This window comes from Schistocerca americana, chromosome 2 (assembly GCF_021461395.2).
Source record: "Schistocerca americana isolate TAMUIC-IGC-003095 chromosome 2, iqSchAmer2.1, whole genome shotgun sequence".
In the NCBI taxonomy this organism is placed as follows: Eukaryota; Metazoa; Arthropoda; class Insecta; order Orthoptera; family Acrididae; genus Schistocerca; species Schistocerca americana.
The window spans coordinates 558364676-558383850 of record NC_060120.1 but is presented as its reverse complement, the minus strand read 5'-3'; the positions used below and the strand labels follow the sequence as shown (position 1 = coordinate 558383850).

Genomic DNA, 19175 nt, shown 5'->3' with positions numbered 1-19175 from the left:
GGCATTATGACAGTCTACATAATAGATTATGTTAAATGGCAATCATAGAGCTCCATGGTTAGTACACAATACCTTCTAAAGATAAAGGCTAGAAGCAAATAAAGAATTCATTGACAACAATTGTTTGGAATATAAATGATATGCATCAGTTGCTCTGTATCTGATATACCCTTTACATTTTTTTATTGTTCTACTTCTCTCATTATCTGAGGAAAAATTTCCCAAATCTGGAAAATGTTGCTGTTTGTGTCAGTATGTGTTGAGGATAATTCGATGAGGTTGTTTTGTAATCTGCAGTGAACTGACCCCAGGTGGCTTATTTTCCAGCATTTTATGTTAATTATTGCAGTTCTGTAGCATACTTCATGTATGTGTTTCTATTGTTTTATCACTCATTAGAAATAAATAAATAAATAATGCATGATGTGCTGTGAAGTGCACTTGTCTTGGATGGAGACTTATGAGATTGCCTACTTTGACTGTATAAGGCAATACAATAGTTCAGAAATTACTAGTATATATCGTAACCAGTCCTTTGTACACGTTTCAAGGTGTAATACCTCAACATGATCTGCACATTTCCAACATGGTCTGATATGGCATTGAGTTGATTGTGAGTAATATTATGGTGTTCTAGTGATAAGTACTAATAACAACAAATAAATAAATAAATAGTAGTAAATCCAGAATGGAATGTAACAATATTATGAAAGGAATAGTTTCTGCTCACCATATAGCGGAGATGCTGAGTCGCTGATAGGCACCACAAAAAGACTGCCAGAAAGTGAGCTTTTGACCAACAAGGCATTGTCAAAAATGAACAACATACACTCACACATGCATGCAAATGCAAGTCGCACACACATGACCACAATCTGTGGCAGCTGAAGCCAGACTTCAATCTGGCCAAAAGCTCACTTTCCAACAGTCTTTACTTGTGTTTGATGCCCAGCTCACATGGGTTCCTCATGTTACTCAGCTGAAGCAAAAATGCTGGCGGCACCTCAACGCCCTCCGCTGCCTTAGCCACACGTCTTGGGGTGCAGATCGCTGCACACTGCTGCGATTGTACAGAGCCCTTGTGCAGTCCCGGCTTGATTATGGGTGCCTGGCCTATGGGTCTGCATCACCCTCAGTGTTGAAGTTGTTAGACCCCATACACCACTGTGGGGTTCGGCTTGCAACTGGCGCTTTTCGTACCAGCCCCGTAGATAGTCTACTGGTGGAGGCCGGGGTTCCCCCGCTGCGGATTCGCCGCCATCGTCTGCTCGCCGACTATGCTGTCCACGTCCATTGCTCGCCAGGCCATCCCAATCGTCGCCTGCTTTTCCCTGCCATGGTCCTCCATCTGCCCGAACGGCGACCTAGGTCTGGGCTTTCCGTAGCTGTCCGTGTCCAGTCCCTGCTGTCAGAACTGGGGTCATTCCCTCTTCTGCCTCCCTTCCGGGTCCGTACATCTACGCCTCCCTGGTGTTTGTCCCGGCCGTCTGTCCGTCTGGATTTGGCACAGGGACCTAAGGACTCGGTTCCGCCTGTGGCCCTCCGTCGCCGTTTTCTTGCGCTCCTCGAATCATTTCCGGGCTGTGAGCCTGTCTACACTGATGGTTCCCTGGTTGATGGTTGCACTGCCTACGCCTTTGCTCACTCTGCCCATGTTGAGCAACGCTCCTTGCCGGCTGGCTGCAGTATTTTTACTGCAGAGCTGGTGGCCATCTTGCGCGCTCTTGAGCATATGCGTTTCTGCTCAGGTAGGTCCATCGTGATCTGCAGTGACTCCCTGAGCAGCCTTCAGGCCATCGACCGCTGCTATCCCTCCTCTCCTCTGGTGTCCTCCATTCAGGAGTCTGTTTCCGCCATTGCCCGTTCTGGTCGTTCGGTGGTCTTGGTCTGGACACCCGGTCATGTTGGCATCCCAGGGAACGAACATGTAGACAGGCTGGCCAAAGGGGCGATCGACGCCCCGGCTTTGGAGATCGGCCTTACGGCTCGCGACCAGCAGCTGGTGTTGCGCCGTAAGCTGATTGGGATGTGAGCTGCTGAGTGGCGTGGCATGACAGCCCCGAATAAACTGCGGGCTGTCAAGGGGATGACCGATGTGTGGCGTTCCTCCCTGCGGGCTTCTCGCAGGGACTCGGTAGTCCTATGTCGGCTGCGCATCGGCCATACATACCTGACGCACGGCCATCTGTTGCATCAGGAGGATCCCCCCCTTGTGTCGGTGTGGGTCCCGGCTGACGGTCGGCCACATTTTGCTGTAGTGTCCTCGACTGCTCACACTCCAGCAATCTTTTAATCTCCCGGGCACTTTGGCTTTGGTTTTATCCGACGATGCCTCCATGGCTGACAATGTTTTACATTTTATCCGTAGTAGTCCTTTTTATGGTTCGATTTAGGGAGGTCCTGCGCCTTTCCCTTTCTGTGTCTTTTGTCCTTGTGTCTGTTGCTGTTCTGGTGTGCCGTCAGATGGTTGACTCTTTCCCTTTTTTTTCTCGTGGTCAGTCAACCAGTCTCCGGCCATCCTCCTTTCTTCTGTTTCTTTCTGTCTGGTGTTCCTCTGTCCTGTTCTTGTCTGTAGTGTTTGTTGCTGCATTTGTGTTCTTTTAGCGCCTGGGGGGACGTCTCCTCCCCCTTTGGTTTTTACCTGCTCCGTAGATTTTCGGCTCGCCTGATTTTGGAATGGGGGACTTATGACCTTCGCTGTTTAGTCCCCCTTCAACATCCCAACAACCACCACCACCATCCAACAGTCTTTTTGCTGTCTATCTGCAACTCAGCATCTCTGCTATATATTGAGTGGCAACATAATATTAATAAATAAATAGTTGAAGATATAACAAAGTTACTTTAACTTGTAGTATAAACACCATTCCAAATTTCATCAAAATTTTGAGGGAACATTATGTTACTTTCAGTGTCTTTGTACTTTATTACATATTTACAAAACACTTGTAGAACAATGTTTAGTGTCCCAACCAAAACAAGCAGCTTAGGAATGTATCATTTGAAATAAACCCCTGTGGAATTTTACAAATTGATCCTGTGACATAACTTTATATTTGGACTGTGAACCAACTCTTGTTTGCTGCAAAACAATTTCTCTGAAATTGTTGGCAGTCAATTATTAATGCTAGAGCATGGTAAATAATTATAACGGACAAAATAAGTAGTTGTTACATATCATGTAAGACTCCTTGTAACTTAAAACTAAAACTAAAATGAGAATGTCCCCTGCACTACTTAAAATTAGTGACACTTGATACATTTTTTTTAATGACACACTTATTAAAATTTTTGTAGACGGTATCCACATTTCAGTGTTACAAGGAAACAGTCCCTTTATAATGGATTCTGTGTGCATTGATGTTTCCTTTCATTTCACAAATCCATTTAACAAAACAAGATTTTGTGTGTTCCGTTTGATACACTTTATTGCTATTATATGATGATTAGTTGCTCTTTCGCCATATCTGATAGTGATCTTTTTTTTGGGGGGGGGGGGGGGAGGGGCAGGGGCAGGGGCTGAGAGAGAGAGAGAGAGAGAGAGAGAGAGAGAGAGAGAGAGAGAGAGAGAGAGAGAGAGGGGGGGGGGGGGGGGGGGGGGGAGGAATTGTTTAATGCATATATCACTTCAAGCCCAGGAGGAAATCTAGAGTATTTTTCTTTTCTCATCATTCTTGACATCTTGGGTATTCCTGTAGTTCATGTTCCACATCTATACATTGCTATATTCAGGAAGTACAATTTCAGTGGTTTCTTACATAATTATGTTTCAATATGTGATATCAATAAATTTCATTTGGTGAAAAATGTTTGATTTTTCTGGCATCAGTGTGTTTGCTGACACAAGGACCTGTAATTTTGTGTCTTACATAGCAGAATTCATTCACTTCTAGCCTGTTGTTTCTGATTCATTACAAAGGTTATTTTATTTTCCATTAAATTTCATCACATTCTGTCTGTTATTTATCCTTACACAAGATTCTGTGCTGAAGAGGTGCCCATACCATTTAACATTTACTATAAACCTTCATAATTTCAATCAGAGAGGCTATGTGCCTGTGAACCTTAATGTTTCTATGGCATTGTTAGCTCTGTTCTGAGACTTATTTTACTTCCTTCATTGTCTCTCTAACATACAAAGCAACATAGTGGCAACAACTTACATTACCAAGTGTAAGGTCGGAATTACTTCTATGGTACTTCCACTTTTTCTGAAGGCACGCTGATGTTTGTCTGGTAATGTTAAATTTATCTCAGTATTATTCTAGTCAGAAGTGGAATGTCAAACTGATTATCCAATAGCTTTCACCTTTACTTACTTGTCTTCTTAGGCAGCGCACCCACCAACATAATGTGACAAGCAATGTGATGTCTGCCACAGCAGATACACAGAAACGGTGTGCCAGTCACATGACATGATGCCAGTAGAAGTAATCTGGCACTGTGGCACCTTCAGATAGTGGTGTTCTGGCTTTACTCAGTTTTAGATAACATAAAGCTACAGCCATCTCTGTAGTTAGTTTCTAAGTAAAACTTTTACTCCTTGCACAAAAATTAAAAACCATCATTTTTGGATTTGCATATGTTCTTTGGTGTACAACCTTTCGCATTCAATTTTGGGGAACCTATCGATAAATTTTTTTGATTGTTTCACACCTTACAGTCTGATACAACTGGATAATGAACTGGCTCTCTTTTTTATATTCCTTATAGTTAATTTGATATTTCAAATTTTAGCAAGTACCAAACATAATTTGAAAAGCTTGCAGTGCAAAATGTAATCGCTGGCCAGTTTACATTTGGTGCATTTTAGGTCCTTCCTTGCCACACACAAAATGTAGGTAATGTATCAAAACTGTTTTAACCATACCTCTTTTCAGTTCTGAGTAAATCAGTGATATATTTTAATATTTGACTGTGACAAGCTACGATTTGCCACACTTGACATTATGACCTCATGTTTATGTGGAGTTATGGCTCGTATTTTGCATTCATATATGGTTTATGAAATCAGTTACATTTTAAGTTAACATTGCATTAAGAGTTGTTTTCATTGTAAAACCAGAGGTACACAATCACAGATTAGCTTAGTTAACTACAGGCCGTATACATCAATTTTTCCCATTTGCACTAAGTTTTATCCACAAAACATTCAATAATTGTTTTTTACACATATTGTTGAACAAAATGGCATGTGTCCCAGCAAGCAATGAATGTGAAATGGGATTTTGCTATTGATATAACTAACATATTCTGTGTTCTGAACGTCATCAACTTTGACACATTTACTGCGAAAGCGTTTGAATTCCCATAAACTTGGATGAAAAAATAAGAAATGTCAGCAATAAGAAACAAAGATGCAATGGCGGCACACAATAGTTTCTGAGGGAAGACAAAGTTTTGTCGCTGCTGTGTCAGTCTTCTCATGGAGAGTGAGCAAGTAGCATAGCAAATAGCAGCACAGTCTTGCATTTTTGCACCCTGTGGTTAACTCCAATCTTATGGTGTTTCTTCCATTATCTTTGTTTGTTTGTTGTAGAAGTATGTGACATCAATATTTTGTGATATTATGAAATAGAATGGAATTATTGACAAAAGAAATAAGTATTTCAAATCTTATTAAAAACACACTTTATCATAATAAATATAAATTCTAGTATTTCACTTACCTTATACAGTGGGTCATTTTTGTCAATGAATTTGTGGCCGAGACATCTGTGGAAATACTGAGAATACATGCAGTTTAAATATTTACCAATGTCGACTCAGTAATTCTAGAAGAAATGAGCTGATTGTTACTGGAAAGTAACTGTATTGGTGACTTAGATGGAAAGCACATCAGGAGTAAAGTGCCTGCTAAATCTGGATCAACAGTCCAGTCTTGTTAGCTATTTTCAGTTGCAGATGTATTATTTTTTTATCAGCTGATGGTGGAGAGTATGACCATAACAGTGATGGAGAGTCTTAAAAGAAGTTAGTTTTAGCGAAACATTGGTAGAACATCTGCTTCCTTTTCCAGAATCTAAAACTTCACTATCATGAAATGCATAACAAGACTACATCCTCATAGACAATTAACTTATGAAAGGAGTATCTTTAACTGTGGATAATCCACAGGGGAAGAGGACTATGGAAAGTTCTTTTGAAATGTTAAGAGTCGAAGATCCTGGTGTTGGATACTTCATTGAATTGTGACAGGAATAAAATCGGTGTGATAGATCAAGTCATTTGTTTCATATACTTTACATGGATTTATGGTGGTGTATATTATAAGTCATCTGTGCAGCACAGTGTGGACCACCCTACTACGAACTCACATCAAAAGGCAGAAAACAAACAGTGACCTAAAACAATGGTCTGGAATTGAGTAATCCAATCTACAAATTTTTTCATAGCCCAAATGGAGCATTGTCTTGTCAGAATGAAGTACGTTCTGTTATTATGTTAGATCCAGGAAATCAGTGAAGAGATTTGCAGATGTGCTTTATAGAAAGCCATTTTATGTAATACTGTTTAGTTCTGTATATTAATTCTCTCCCACAAACAAATTACATGAATTCCAGCATCTATGATATTTCACATGTGCAGTCTGCTTGGCCACACCCTGCCACCTGAGCTTGACTAGTGGACTAAGGTGAATAAGCTATGGCCAGGCTGCAAGACATCCTGCATGTCACATCTGCCTACCTTCTCTCGGGTGGACGTATGGTTTAGAACAGCCTCCAGTAGACTGACAAAAATGAATACTGAAGTCAAAATTGTTCCTCATTTTCCTGGGTACAGAGACAATTGCACAACCAAAGGAGAAATGTTTATAAACTGCAAGTACAGGGTAGCATTTCTCCTGGAAAACCTGGAATTCTCAGGGAATTACATTTTACCTTGGAAAGTCAGGAAAACCACAGGGAATTTCCGGAATTTTGTAAAATCTCAGGGAATTATGTTTTTTAGCATAGCATTGAGATTGAATTTATTGAATTTTGTAAATCATAAATTTTAAAATTGGATATTCATAAAAAACAGAACACCTTTGGAGCTTTACATTCACAGAACATGTGCATTTGTATGTTCTGCAGAAATGATTAGTATTTCAGTCACCTTGGTTCATAACACGTCCTGCTGCCCAGCAGGCACAGGGTCCGCCATAGGCCCTGATAACTTCTTCCATGTGTGATGGCATTGCCATGTATAAAGTGCAAATGGCATCCTGTGGTATAGCATTCATGTTACATTCACCTGGTTCCAAAGTTAATCTGTCACACCACTACAATACCAGTTGTTGCACCATATCCCATGCATTTCCAACTGATGAAAAGTCTGGTAATCTGGTGAACCAGGGCAAAAGGCTGACATCCTGTGACACCATGAAGGCACATGTTCATGCAGACCCATGTGGTTGTGCATTGTCTTCGTGCAGAAAGGGTATGGCTACTTGTTGCAGGATGTCTTTCATGTAGATCACACTGGTCACAGTGCCCTGGAGATGCACCAACTGTGATTTGTGGTTGTGCCCAATAGCACCCTACATCATATGGCCTTGAGTTGGCACTCTGTCTAGTAGGAATGCAGTCACTATGATGCTGCTCCCCTCGTCTGTGGCGAAACAAATTGCGGCCATCATTTTCAAACAAACAGAACCTGCATTCGTCCAAAAACACTATCTGATGCCAGTCATGTTACTCCAAGCACCATTGCTGTCTAGCATGTTTCTGCACATTCATCAGAGGTAGACGGAGAAGTGGAGAAGGCGTAAATAACCCGTGCTGTAATGAACGGCAACAGACTTTCACACCCTGATTGTATATGATGTGTTAGACTGTTCCACAGTTGTGCTAGAGCTGAGGTGGCTGCAGGCCTGTCCTGCAATGAGGTTCAGGTGACGTGTCGATCTTCTTGGGGGGTGGGTTCAGGGTGGTGCAACCTGACCCATTTCATTGTGTTCTACGGCTTTCCATGAACCATTCTGCACACACCTGTTGCACTGCTGAAACACTTCGTGCCACACTAGCAGCAATTTCCTGGGTAGATGCATCACACTCTCTCATGCCAATAACATGCCTTCTTTCAAACTCACTGATTTGACAGTATGGTTTGTGCATACGTCTGCGAGACTTCCTGCATGTCTGCTTAAGTCACACTGATCCAATGCCTTTGGTTTATAGTGACAACGAGAGCTTCAGGCACATTTTACTGGTTGGTGGTGTTACACTATGATGTTGATGTTGACCCCGAACCTGTGGGGCGACATGGCTCAAATGCTAATCATTTCTGCTGAATATACTAATGTACATGTTCTGTGAACATGAACGTCCTATCTCTAGTCATTCAAGGTGTTCTTTTTTTCTGAACATGAGTGTACTTCATATTGCAAAGCATGTTAATTATATTAATATTATTCCGTATAAATTATCAAACCTTGAAAGCTGCAGTTAAACTATTGCCTGTGGCTGGTGTACAGCCCAACTAAGAGGAAAGACAAATCGTTATTATGGTATGCTACATCCCCGCTCACCGTTAATTCATCAGGAGCTTCTTGACACTATTTTCCTTCTCATATGTGGAATTCTCAGGGACTCTTTTTTTTCCAAGTTCAAGTAGCCACCTTGAAGTAGCACAGACATGGTGCATAGCAAAACATGGTGCATGCCACATCAGCTGGCAGTGATGAGAAACGCCATATGATCCAGATTCCGTTATGTCATTTCAGTCTGGTAGGTGCTGTTTCATTAGACTGTGGGTGTTTCATGTAAAGTTACAGGGCTAGATGCATGCCTTGTACCACACTGTGTACCAAGCCAATTGCCAAATAATCCCAGTGGTGCTGTGCCTTTGGTAACATGATTAAATATTTTCAGGAAATCTGAGGCTAAGTCTGGTGTCCACATTTTGGTCACCAGATGAAATAACTCTGGTTCATACATTTTCCACTGATTTAAGTAACTCTGACCTGAGACTAAACAGGTCAGAAGAAATTATGTTAGCTTCATTCAGTGCCCCATCAAACTGTAATCACATTTTTTTTCAGCCTCCTCTCCTCCTATCATATTGCTGGATCTTTGTCCTGTCCAAGCTTCTGGTACATCTCTAATAACCTCATTATTTACACATTGTTAATACTAAGCTTCAGTGTTTGATTTATTTATTTATTTATTCATGGGATCTTTGCACTTAGACATGTTTTATGTTCACTTATTTCGAGAGTTTGTTTTTTCCAGCCCGCTCAAGTAAACGTGATGTCTCTTCACTGGGAGTGGCAATTGCAGCTGGTCAGGCTGAAGGGATTGGTGTTTGGAAGATCTCATATATCAGCCAGAGTTCACATCCCAGTAAAATTTTTGAACCGCATGTGTCTGATGAAGGTAAAGAAAAAATTTTTTTAAGTAATTTTACAGTTTTTCCATTAAAATAATTTCACTAAATATTAATAAATCATACACTCCCCGTTAGGTCATTATACTTCAGGGATGAATCATACTTTGTATCTGTACTAAGCAGGGATAAAACCATGTTAGAATGTTGTCAGACACTGCTATGAGCAAACATATTGACTCTAAAGTTCTGGCAGAAGATAAGGTCTTTTTAATTTTATTATACAATTTATTATAAATAGTCGTGGTGGTTGCTTCTTTTGAGTGAGAGAGAGAGAAAGAGAGAGAGAGAGAGAGAGAGAGAGAGAGAGACACATGACAACCTATTCTGGGCCAACTACATTGTCCCAGGACTGCAGGCCAACTGGGGAGAGGGTTGTTGTCAGGTGGAATCAGTAAGAGGAGCAAGGAGGTGGGAAGGGTCAGAGAGAAAGGAAGCTGTTGGATAAAAGGGAGTGTGTGCAAGGGAATGGCATAGTTGAACCCACCCTGGTGCAGGCAGATCTGTTGCGTGTGATACATGGTGAAGTGAAGTGGAGTAGAGGTGTGCGTAATACATGATAAAGTGGAGTAAAGGATTTACGGCGGAGTGTGGGAAGGGGGAAAGAACTGAAGAAGAGGGAGATAAGATAGAGAGAAGTCTGAGTTTAGATTAATAAAGTGAAGAAAGAGGTGTGGGGAGGGGGATGGAAGGGATATGAGATAAGGGCCACCAGAGATAGAGGCTAGGAGGATTGTGGTATTGAAAGATATATTGTAAAACCTATTTGCATCTACCTAATTCAGAGACGCTGGTATTGTGGTGACAGCGGGGAATGAATCAATTGTTGCGAGTTGTAAAGCAGCCGTTGAATATAAGCATGTTGTCCGTAGCAGCATGTTCTTTCTCCTGTTGGCCAACTTTATTTGTAGCAGCTATTTGCCCACTGAGTAATCAACTCTTTGCATTTGGCAACAGTTTGGTGATGACTATTAATGCAGCTTACAGCTGGTTGGTGATAATGGTCACATAAGAATGTGCAAATGTTGCAGCAGGGTTGATGTGACATGGCTGATTTCACAGGTAGTGCCTCTGTTTTTTTCCCATAAATATAATACATACAGCATGTACTAAAGAAATCTCCAAATTATTATTCAAACTTTGATATTCACTGTAAAGGCTACAGGTAGTTGATCACAACAGTGTAATAGTTCATTTAGATACGTTTTATTTAAAAAGATATTAAAAATTCATAATTTGTAAAAACTGCCTACATTACACGAAAGTCACAATTCTGTTATTTCTAAAGATGATGTTATCTTTTCTGAAAAGAGTGCAATTGAAAAGTTATCTTTACTAAAGTTGTTGGTTTCCAGACTGTTTAAACCTTAGAATCTAATCCTTTGAAAAATATTTTAGCAGCAGCATCGTTCCCAGAGTGGATCGAGGTCCTTTGGTTTGGAGCCAAGTGGAGGATTTCAACCAGAGGCTTCGTCGACTCTGTGACGGTCTTGGTTGCAGATTTCTAGACTTGCACTATTGGGTGGGTAATTGTAGGATGCCCCTAGATAGGTCAGGGATGCATTACTCAAAGGAAGCGGCTACTCGCGTGGCAGAGTATTTGTGGCATGCACATGGGGTTTTTTAGGCTAGGCAGTAGTGAGAGGTGTCTTGATGAACACTCACCAGTCGAAGTGCAGGCAGGGAAATCAGGACATGCTCAGTGTAAAGACACTTCAGCTATCAAGACAATAGCAGTAAATTTTCAGTGTTCGGAATAAAGTTCCTGAATTTACTGCCCTCCAGGAAGTGTGTGGCATGCAAATTATTCTCAGGACTGAGACCTGGCTGAACCCTGAGATATGAAGTTCTGAAATATTTAGTGAGGGTTGGAACATGTATCGGAAAGACAGATTAGACACCGTAGGAGGTGGTGTCTTCATTGCAGTTGCCAAAAATATTGTGTCTACTGAGGTTGAAGTAGGGTGTGATTGTGAAGTTATCTGGACACGTTTAACAGGGCTAGGAGAAATAAAGTTAATTGTTGGGTGTTATTACCTACCACCAGGTTCCACCGTGACAGTTCTAGAATCATTCAAAGGGAGTCTACACTCTGTATCGCGGAAGTACCCGGATCATGTTATATTAGTCAGGAGGAGACTTCAACCTACCTAGTATAGACAGGGATGTCTATGGATTCATTACATGTGGTACAGACAAGCCATTGTGTGAATTACTTTTGAACACATTATCCGAAAACTGTCTTGAGCAGCTAAATCAACAGCCAAAGCGTAATGGAAATATTTTAGATCTGGTAGCCATGAACAGACCAGACCTCATCGACGGTGTCAGTGTTGAAACAGGAATTAGTGATCATGATGTTGTCATTACAACTATGGTTATGAAAGTTAAAAAGTTGGTCAAGAAGGCTAGGAGAGTATTCTTACTTGAAAGAGCAGATAAGCAGTTGTTAGCATCCCACTTAGGAAATGAATCGACTTCATTTACTTCTGGTACGATGGATGTGGAAGAATTATGGGCAAATTTTAAACACATTTAAACACATTGTAAATCACGCATTGGAGAAGTATGTGCTGAAAAAGTGGGTTACGGATGGAAAAGACCAACTGTGGTTTAACAGTTCAATTCGGAGAATGCTCAGAAAACAAAGACAGTTGCACTCGCCGTACAAGAAAGATCGGGAGAATGAGGACAGGCAAAAGTTAGTAGAGATCTGTGCTGCTGTAAAAAGAGCGATGCGCGAAGCATACAACCACTACCACCGTCATACCTTAACAAAAGATTTTGCTGAAAACCCAAGGAAATTCTGGTCTTACGTAAAATCGGTAAGCGGGTCAAAGGCTTCCATCCAGTCACTCACTGATCAGTCTGGCATGGCAACGGAAGACAGCAAAATGAAAGCTGAAATTTTAAATTTAGCATTTGAGAAATCTTTCATGTAGGAGGATTGTACAAACATACCGCTGTTTGAGTCTCATACAGATTCCCATATGGAGGACACAGTGATAGGGATTGTGAAGCAGCTGACTAGGTTGAAAATAAATAAATCACCAGGTCCTGATGGGACTCCAATTCGGTTTTACAGAGAGTACTCTACTGCATTGGCTCCTTACTTAGCTTGCGTTTATCGTGAATCTCTTGCCCAACGTAAAGTCCCGAGCGACTGGAAAAAAGTGCAGGTGACGCCTGTATACAAGAAGGGTAGAAGGACGGATCCTCAAAATTACAGACCAATATCCTTAACACTGGTTTGTTGCAGGATTCTCAAACATATTGTCAGTTCAAATATAATGAATTTCCTTAAGACAGAGAAGATGCTGTCCATGCATCATCGTGGATTTAGAAAGCATCGCTCCTGAGAAACGCAACTCGCCCTTTTTTCACATGATATCTTGCGAACCATGGATGAAGGGTATCAGATGGATGCCATACTCCTTGGCTTCCGGAAAGTGTTTGACTCACTGCCCCACTGCAGACTCCTAACTAAGGTACGAGCGTATGGGATTGGTTCCCAAATATGTGAGTGGCTCGAAGACTTCTTAAGTAATAGAACACAGTACGTTGTCCTCGATGGTGAGTGTTCATCAGAGGTGAGGGTATCATCTGGAGTGCCCCAGGGAAGTGTGGTAGGTCTGCTGTTGTTTTCTATCTACATAAATGATCTTTTGAATAGGGTGGATAGCAATGCGGCTGTTTGCTGATGATGCTGTGGTGTACGGGAAGGTGTCGTCGTTGAGTGACTGTAGGAGGATACAAGATGACTTGGACACGATTTGTGATTGGTGTAAAGAATGGCAGCTAACTCTAAATATAGATAAATGTAAATTAATGCGGATGAATAGGAAAGAGAATCCCATAATGTTTGAATACTCCAGTAGTAGTGTAGCTCTTGACACAGTCATGTCGATTAAATATTTGGGCGGAACATTGCAGAGCGATATGAAGTGGGACAAGCAGGTAATGGCAGTTGTGGGGAAGGCGGATAGTCGTCTTCGGTTCATTGGTAGAATTTTGGGAAGATGTGGTTCACCTGTAAAGGAGACCGTTTATAAAACACTAATACGACCTATTCTTGAGTACTGCTCGAGCATTTGGGATCCCTATCAGGTCGGATTGAGGGAGGACATAGAAGTAATTCAGAGGTGGCCTGCTAGATTTGTTACTGGTAGTTTGATCATCATGTGAGTGTTACGGAAATGCTTCAGGAACTCGGGTGAGAGTCGCTGGAGGAAAGGAGCCATTCTTTTCGTGAATCACTACTGAGGAAATTTAGAGAACCAGCATTTGAGGCTGACTGCAGTACAATTTTACTGCCTCCAACTTATATTTCATGGAAAGACCACAAAGATAAGAGAGATTAGGCCTCGTACAGAGGCATATAGGAAGTCATTTTTTCCTCATTCTGTTTGGGAGTGGAACAGGGAGAGATGATGATAGTTGTGGTACGAGGTACCTTCCGCCACGCACCGTATGGTGGATTGCGGAGTATATATGTAGATGTAGATGTAGATCAGTGCCTGCACGAATTTACACTACATAAAATCATTTGTATTTTATGTTAATATATAAAATTCAATAACTATGTATTTTATCATTTTGTAGAAATAGTGTTACAAATGTCTTTAAATAGACATTGTGAACAACACCACAGTCAGTCTGTCCAGGCAGGCTATAGTAATGCACTTTCAGAGGTATACAGGGTGTTACAAAAGGGTATGGCCAAACTTTCAGGAAACATTCCTCACACACAAAGAAAGAAAATATGTTATTTGGACATGTGTGTGGAAACGCTTACTTTCCATGTTAGAGCTCATTTTATTACTTCTCTTCAAATCACATTAATCATGGAATGGAAACACACAGCAACAGAACGTACCAGCGTGACTTCAAACACTTTGTTACAGGAAATGTTCAAAATGTCCTCCGTTAGCGAGGATACATGTGTCCGCCGTCCATCGCATGGAATCCCTGACGCAGCCCTGGAGAATGACGTATTGTATCACAGCCGTCCACAATACGAGCACGAAGAGTCTCAACATTTGGTACCGGGGTTGCGTAGACGAGAGCTTTCAAATGCCCCCATAAATGAAAGTCAAGAGGGTTGAGGTCAGGAGAGCGTGGAGGCCATGGAATTGGTCCGTCTCTACCAATCCATCGGTCACCGAATCTGTTGTTGAGAAGCATACGAACACTTCGACTGAAATGTGCAGTAGCTCCATCGTGCATGAACCACATGTTGTGTCTTACTTGTAAAGGCACATGTTCTAGCAGCACAGGTAGAGTATCCTGTATGAAATCATGATAACGTGCTCCATTGAGCGTAGCTGGAAGAACATGGGGCCCAATCGAGATGCTACGTACTGATGTGCTTGATGCTAGTACTGTAGAGCAGTGAGTCGCATGTCAACACAAGCACCGAAGTCAACATTACCTTCCTTCAATTGGGCCAACTGGCAGTGAATCGAGGAAGTACAGTACATACTGACAAAACTAAAATGAGCTCTAACATGGAAATTAAGTGTTTCCGGACACATGTCCACATAACATCTTTTCTTTATTTGTGTGTGAGGAATGTTTCCTGAAAGTTTGGCTGTACCTTTTTGTAACACCCTGTATAATTGCCAACATGTGCGATGTATGTGCAATAAAATATGTGCTGTTGTCATTGATTCAAGTTCAGTAAGATATTTATGAAAAATTAGCAATAAGAACAGTTTATTGAGTATGGACAGTTCATCATAGCACTTCTAAAATTTTGTTAGATTCTTTGTAATCTGTGACAGTACTGATCTGTTGTGTTAAAAGTATATGAAAGCTGATTGAGTACACAAATTTGAAGATCCACTTTGAGAGAATTGTGTAAAGTTATTTAAAGCTCACTTAAAACTCTCAGCAATTGGCAGCTGGACCATAGGAGAAGATTACAGAACACAATTGAAAGCCCAGTAAACACACAATATAACTGTGCCAAGATTGAAAGAGGACATACTGGGGGGAGGGTGCATAGCCAGGTCTTGCACTTTTGACCCATATGGCTAGGAGTTGGGAGGTGGTGTGGCACAAGGATGACAAGGATATTTTGTAAGTTGGGTTGACAGCAGACTACTACTATGAGACACATGGAAAAGATTTTGGGAAAGATGCTACTACTGTTAGAGCCTGATGAAAGTTAGTTGAAGTCCTAACTGAAACAACTTAATCGCACATCCTTATCCATTGTTCAAAAGCCCAGCTGTTATCAGTCTCGCTTGCATGCCTGTTGACCTCTCGGAGCCTAAACCGTATTGGAGAGTCCAAATGAAAGGAATTATCCTTTCATTATTTGTATTTCACACAGTGTTTTTTGATATCATTTCAATCCTTATGCTTCCACTGCTTTGACTTTAGTTTTTATGCAACATGCGAATAAATTCTGGAAGCTTCTGCTCGAGTGCATTTCAGATTAGTTGGCTTCAATGGCCACCAGGGATGTTTAAATTACATATTACAGCACCTTTCCAGTTGTGTAAGTTGTAACTTAACAGTATGCAGTACTAGGTACACTCAGTTTGTGATCTTTCAGAATAATATACTGTTATTTCTGGATAATTGTGCTTTCCACCCAGGAATGACTAGGAAAAGTGTGTGGTAGTGTGATTTTAAATTTGTACAAATTGTAACTGCATATTTGCTACATGTTTACTTCTGAGCATTTTCCTGAATTCTTAATATTTTTAGCTGTAAATTACACATGTGTCCTACACCTGAGGTTACTACATTCACATACGTTCATTTCTTGTTATAAATGCTGGTATACATTCAGTACAGTAGTGTTATTAGTTTTCATGAAAAACTGTAAATAGTAGTAGCTGTCTTGCATGTCAAAAGAAACTAGTAATACTTCAGCATCTGTGTGAAAGAAACTGAAAGATGATTCCAGCTTAGTTTTTGGGTTTCTTAGTGAAAATTACTTCTTTCATATTTGTAAATTTACAGAATTTAATTACTGTTTTACTTACATTACTCATAAATGCAGTATGCTAAATATAACTCCCTTGCATCAATTTAACTAAATAATCCTGTCTTGGCTGCCTCTTGTCTCCATTTAGGAATAACCAAAACTATCTGAATGAAATCATTAATGATTTTAATTTATATTTGATGTGACTGTTTGTTAGATCAAATGAAATGACAAAGTTAATATTGTATTTTAAAATAGTTAGGTAATAGAAAATCCATTTTTAGAGGATAAGTAAATATTAATGCAATACTGTTGTCATTAAAAAGTCGTCAGGTTTTTAACTATTATTATACGTGAATAGGAGCAAGTTGTTCATTAGAACCCTTATTTAACATGTTTATTCTGTGGAAGAGTTTAACTGCTCATCTGTTACTACCAAAAGCATTTGTTTGTTTGCAAGATGCAACTGGTAAATTCGGCTCTCAAGTTCAGCACACAGTAAATGAATATTGTCAAAGATATACAGATGTCATCAAAACCTGGAAAGCTAGTAACTGGATTGTTCATTGACTTCCTTAACCATTGTCTGATGCCTTGTGTCGAGAAAGGAAGCTTCTGTTGATTACTGACTCTTGGAGTGGCCAAACAAAGCCAAAATTATATGATCAGGTTTTCCAAGATGAGAAAAAGTCACCAATGTGCATGATTAAAGTGATGCCTCCAAAATGTCCTCATGTTTAGTCTTGTGATACCTACTTTTATCAACAAATAAAAAATCTTATAAAGCATATACAAAAATATTATGAAAAGGATAATTGGTACTCACTATATAGCTGTGATGCAGAGCCGCAGATAGGCACAAAAAAGACTGTCAAACATGTAAGGCTTGGGCCCAAAAGACATGCACACGTGACCACAGTTTCTGGATGCCAATACCAGACCTCAGCAGCCAGAGACTGTGGTCAATGTGTGCAAGTTCTCTCTCTCTCTCTCTCTCTCTCTCTCTCTCTCTCTCTCTCTCTCTCTCTCTCTAGCAAACGCAACCCAGACACATGACTGCAGTCTAAGGCAATTGAAACCACACAATATCAATCTTAACTCGTTTCCTTGTGCCTAACGAACAGTTGCATTATGTATAAACTAAAATCATTAATGATTTCATTTATGATAGTTTTTGTTATTCATTTTATTTAAAAACCCTTCTGGTTATTACCAAATGGAAAAAAAAAATTTGGTTGAAGCTCAGATTGAATCCAGATCAGCAGGTTAAAAATAAAGTGTTGTGAGCTATTTTTACATGAGTTGTGGTGTTCATTAAACTAGTATATATATATAGTGTGGGTAAAACTTTGAAACCTTTTTTCTGTGGATTGGCTGGCCTGTGCATTTTACTACTGATACAAGATAACACTCTTTAGGTAAACTGAAAGCCACACAAGCCTCACTTCAATCTAAATTTCCCAAGTCATGCTCTCCCCTTGTAGAGTTGAAAATAATAAAGAAGAAACCTAGAACACCTAGTATTACATTATTTTTAATGTGTAATGAACAGCAGCAATGCAGTCAGATGTAATATTATTATAATGTTTCTAACTACATGGCTTTCTGAACTTAATTTTTTTTCCACAGAACGGGACCATAGATACAACAAATGGAAAATGGCAGTTCAGAGAAGCCTAGGATGGGTCACAACAAAGAAATCTGTTGCAATGACAGGTTTGTATCTGTACTCCTATTCAAAAGAACCAAATCAAAATATAAGCAGAAAGTGAAAAGTCCTCAGCCTTGCAGAGGAAGACATTGGTATCAATATGTTTGTTATGTAGCACAATAACAAAAGTCAAATGTCAACTCGAGTACCTCAGTTTTAGATGATTGTAGTAGTGTTGTCTTTGTTCTATGCAAGTGGGTAATTGGAATACTGTAGTGTTATCAAATTGTGATCTTTCTTATATTCTCAGTGTCATTGATCAGTGGTGTATGTTTGGATGTTTAACCAAGTAGTTGATTCTATTCTTCTGTATGATATTCTGACAACTGACCAAATCGTCTTCAGGTTCTGTTGTTGTTGTTGTTGTTGTTGTTGTGGTCTTCAGTCCTGAGACTGGTTTGATGCAGCTCTCCATGCTGCTATGTCCTGTGCAAGCTTCATCATCTCCCAGTAATTACTGCAACCTACATCCTTCTGAATCTGCTTAGTGTATTCACCTCTTGGTCTCCCTCTACGATTTTTACCCTCCACGCTGCCCTCCAATGCTAAGTATGTGATCCCTTGATGCCTCAGAACATGTCCTACCAACCAGTCCCTTCTCCTTGTCAGGTTGTGCCACAAACTCCTCTTCTCCCCAATTTTATTCAATAGCTCCTCATTATTTATGTGATCTACCTATCTAATCTTCAGCATTCTTCTGTAGCACCACATTTCGAAAGCTTCTATTCTCTCCTTGTCCAAACTATTTATTGTCCATGTTTCACTTCCATACATGGGTACACTCCATACAAATACTTTCAGAAACGACTTCCTGACACTTAAATCAAGACTCGATGTTAACAAATTTCTCTTCTTCAGAAACGCTTACCTTGCCATTGCCAGTCTACATTTTATATCCTCTCTACTTCGACCATCATCAGTTATCTTACTCCCCAAATAGCAAAACTCCTTTACTATTTTAAGTGTCTCATTTCCTACTCTAATTCCGTCAGCATCACCCGACTTAATTCGACTACATTCCATTATCCTCGTTTTGCTTTTGTTGATGTTCATCTTGTATCCTCCTTTGAAGACACTGTCCATTCCATTCAACTGCTCTTCCAAGTCCTTTGCTGTCTCTGACAGAATTACAATGTCATCGGCGAACCTCAAAGT

The 19175-nt window shown here is 40.3% G+C and overlaps 1 protein-coding gene across 3 annotated transcripts in view; it reads left to right on the top strand.

Annotated features, from left to right (window-relative positions):
• LOC124591764 (glycerol kinase 2-like) overlaps window positions 1–19175 on the top strand; it is a 276367-nt gene that overhangs the window by 252420 nt on the left and 4772 nt on the right. For all 3 annotated transcript variants that reach the window (XM_047131767.1, XM_047131770.1, XM_047131768.1), the window contains 2 exons: window positions 9216–9359; window positions 17939–18025. In XM_047131767.1, coding sequence (XP_046987723.1) covers window positions 9216–9359; window positions 17939–18025 — 231 coding nt within the window. The remainder of the gene's footprint in view (window positions 1–9215; window positions 9360–17938; window positions 18026–19175) is intronic.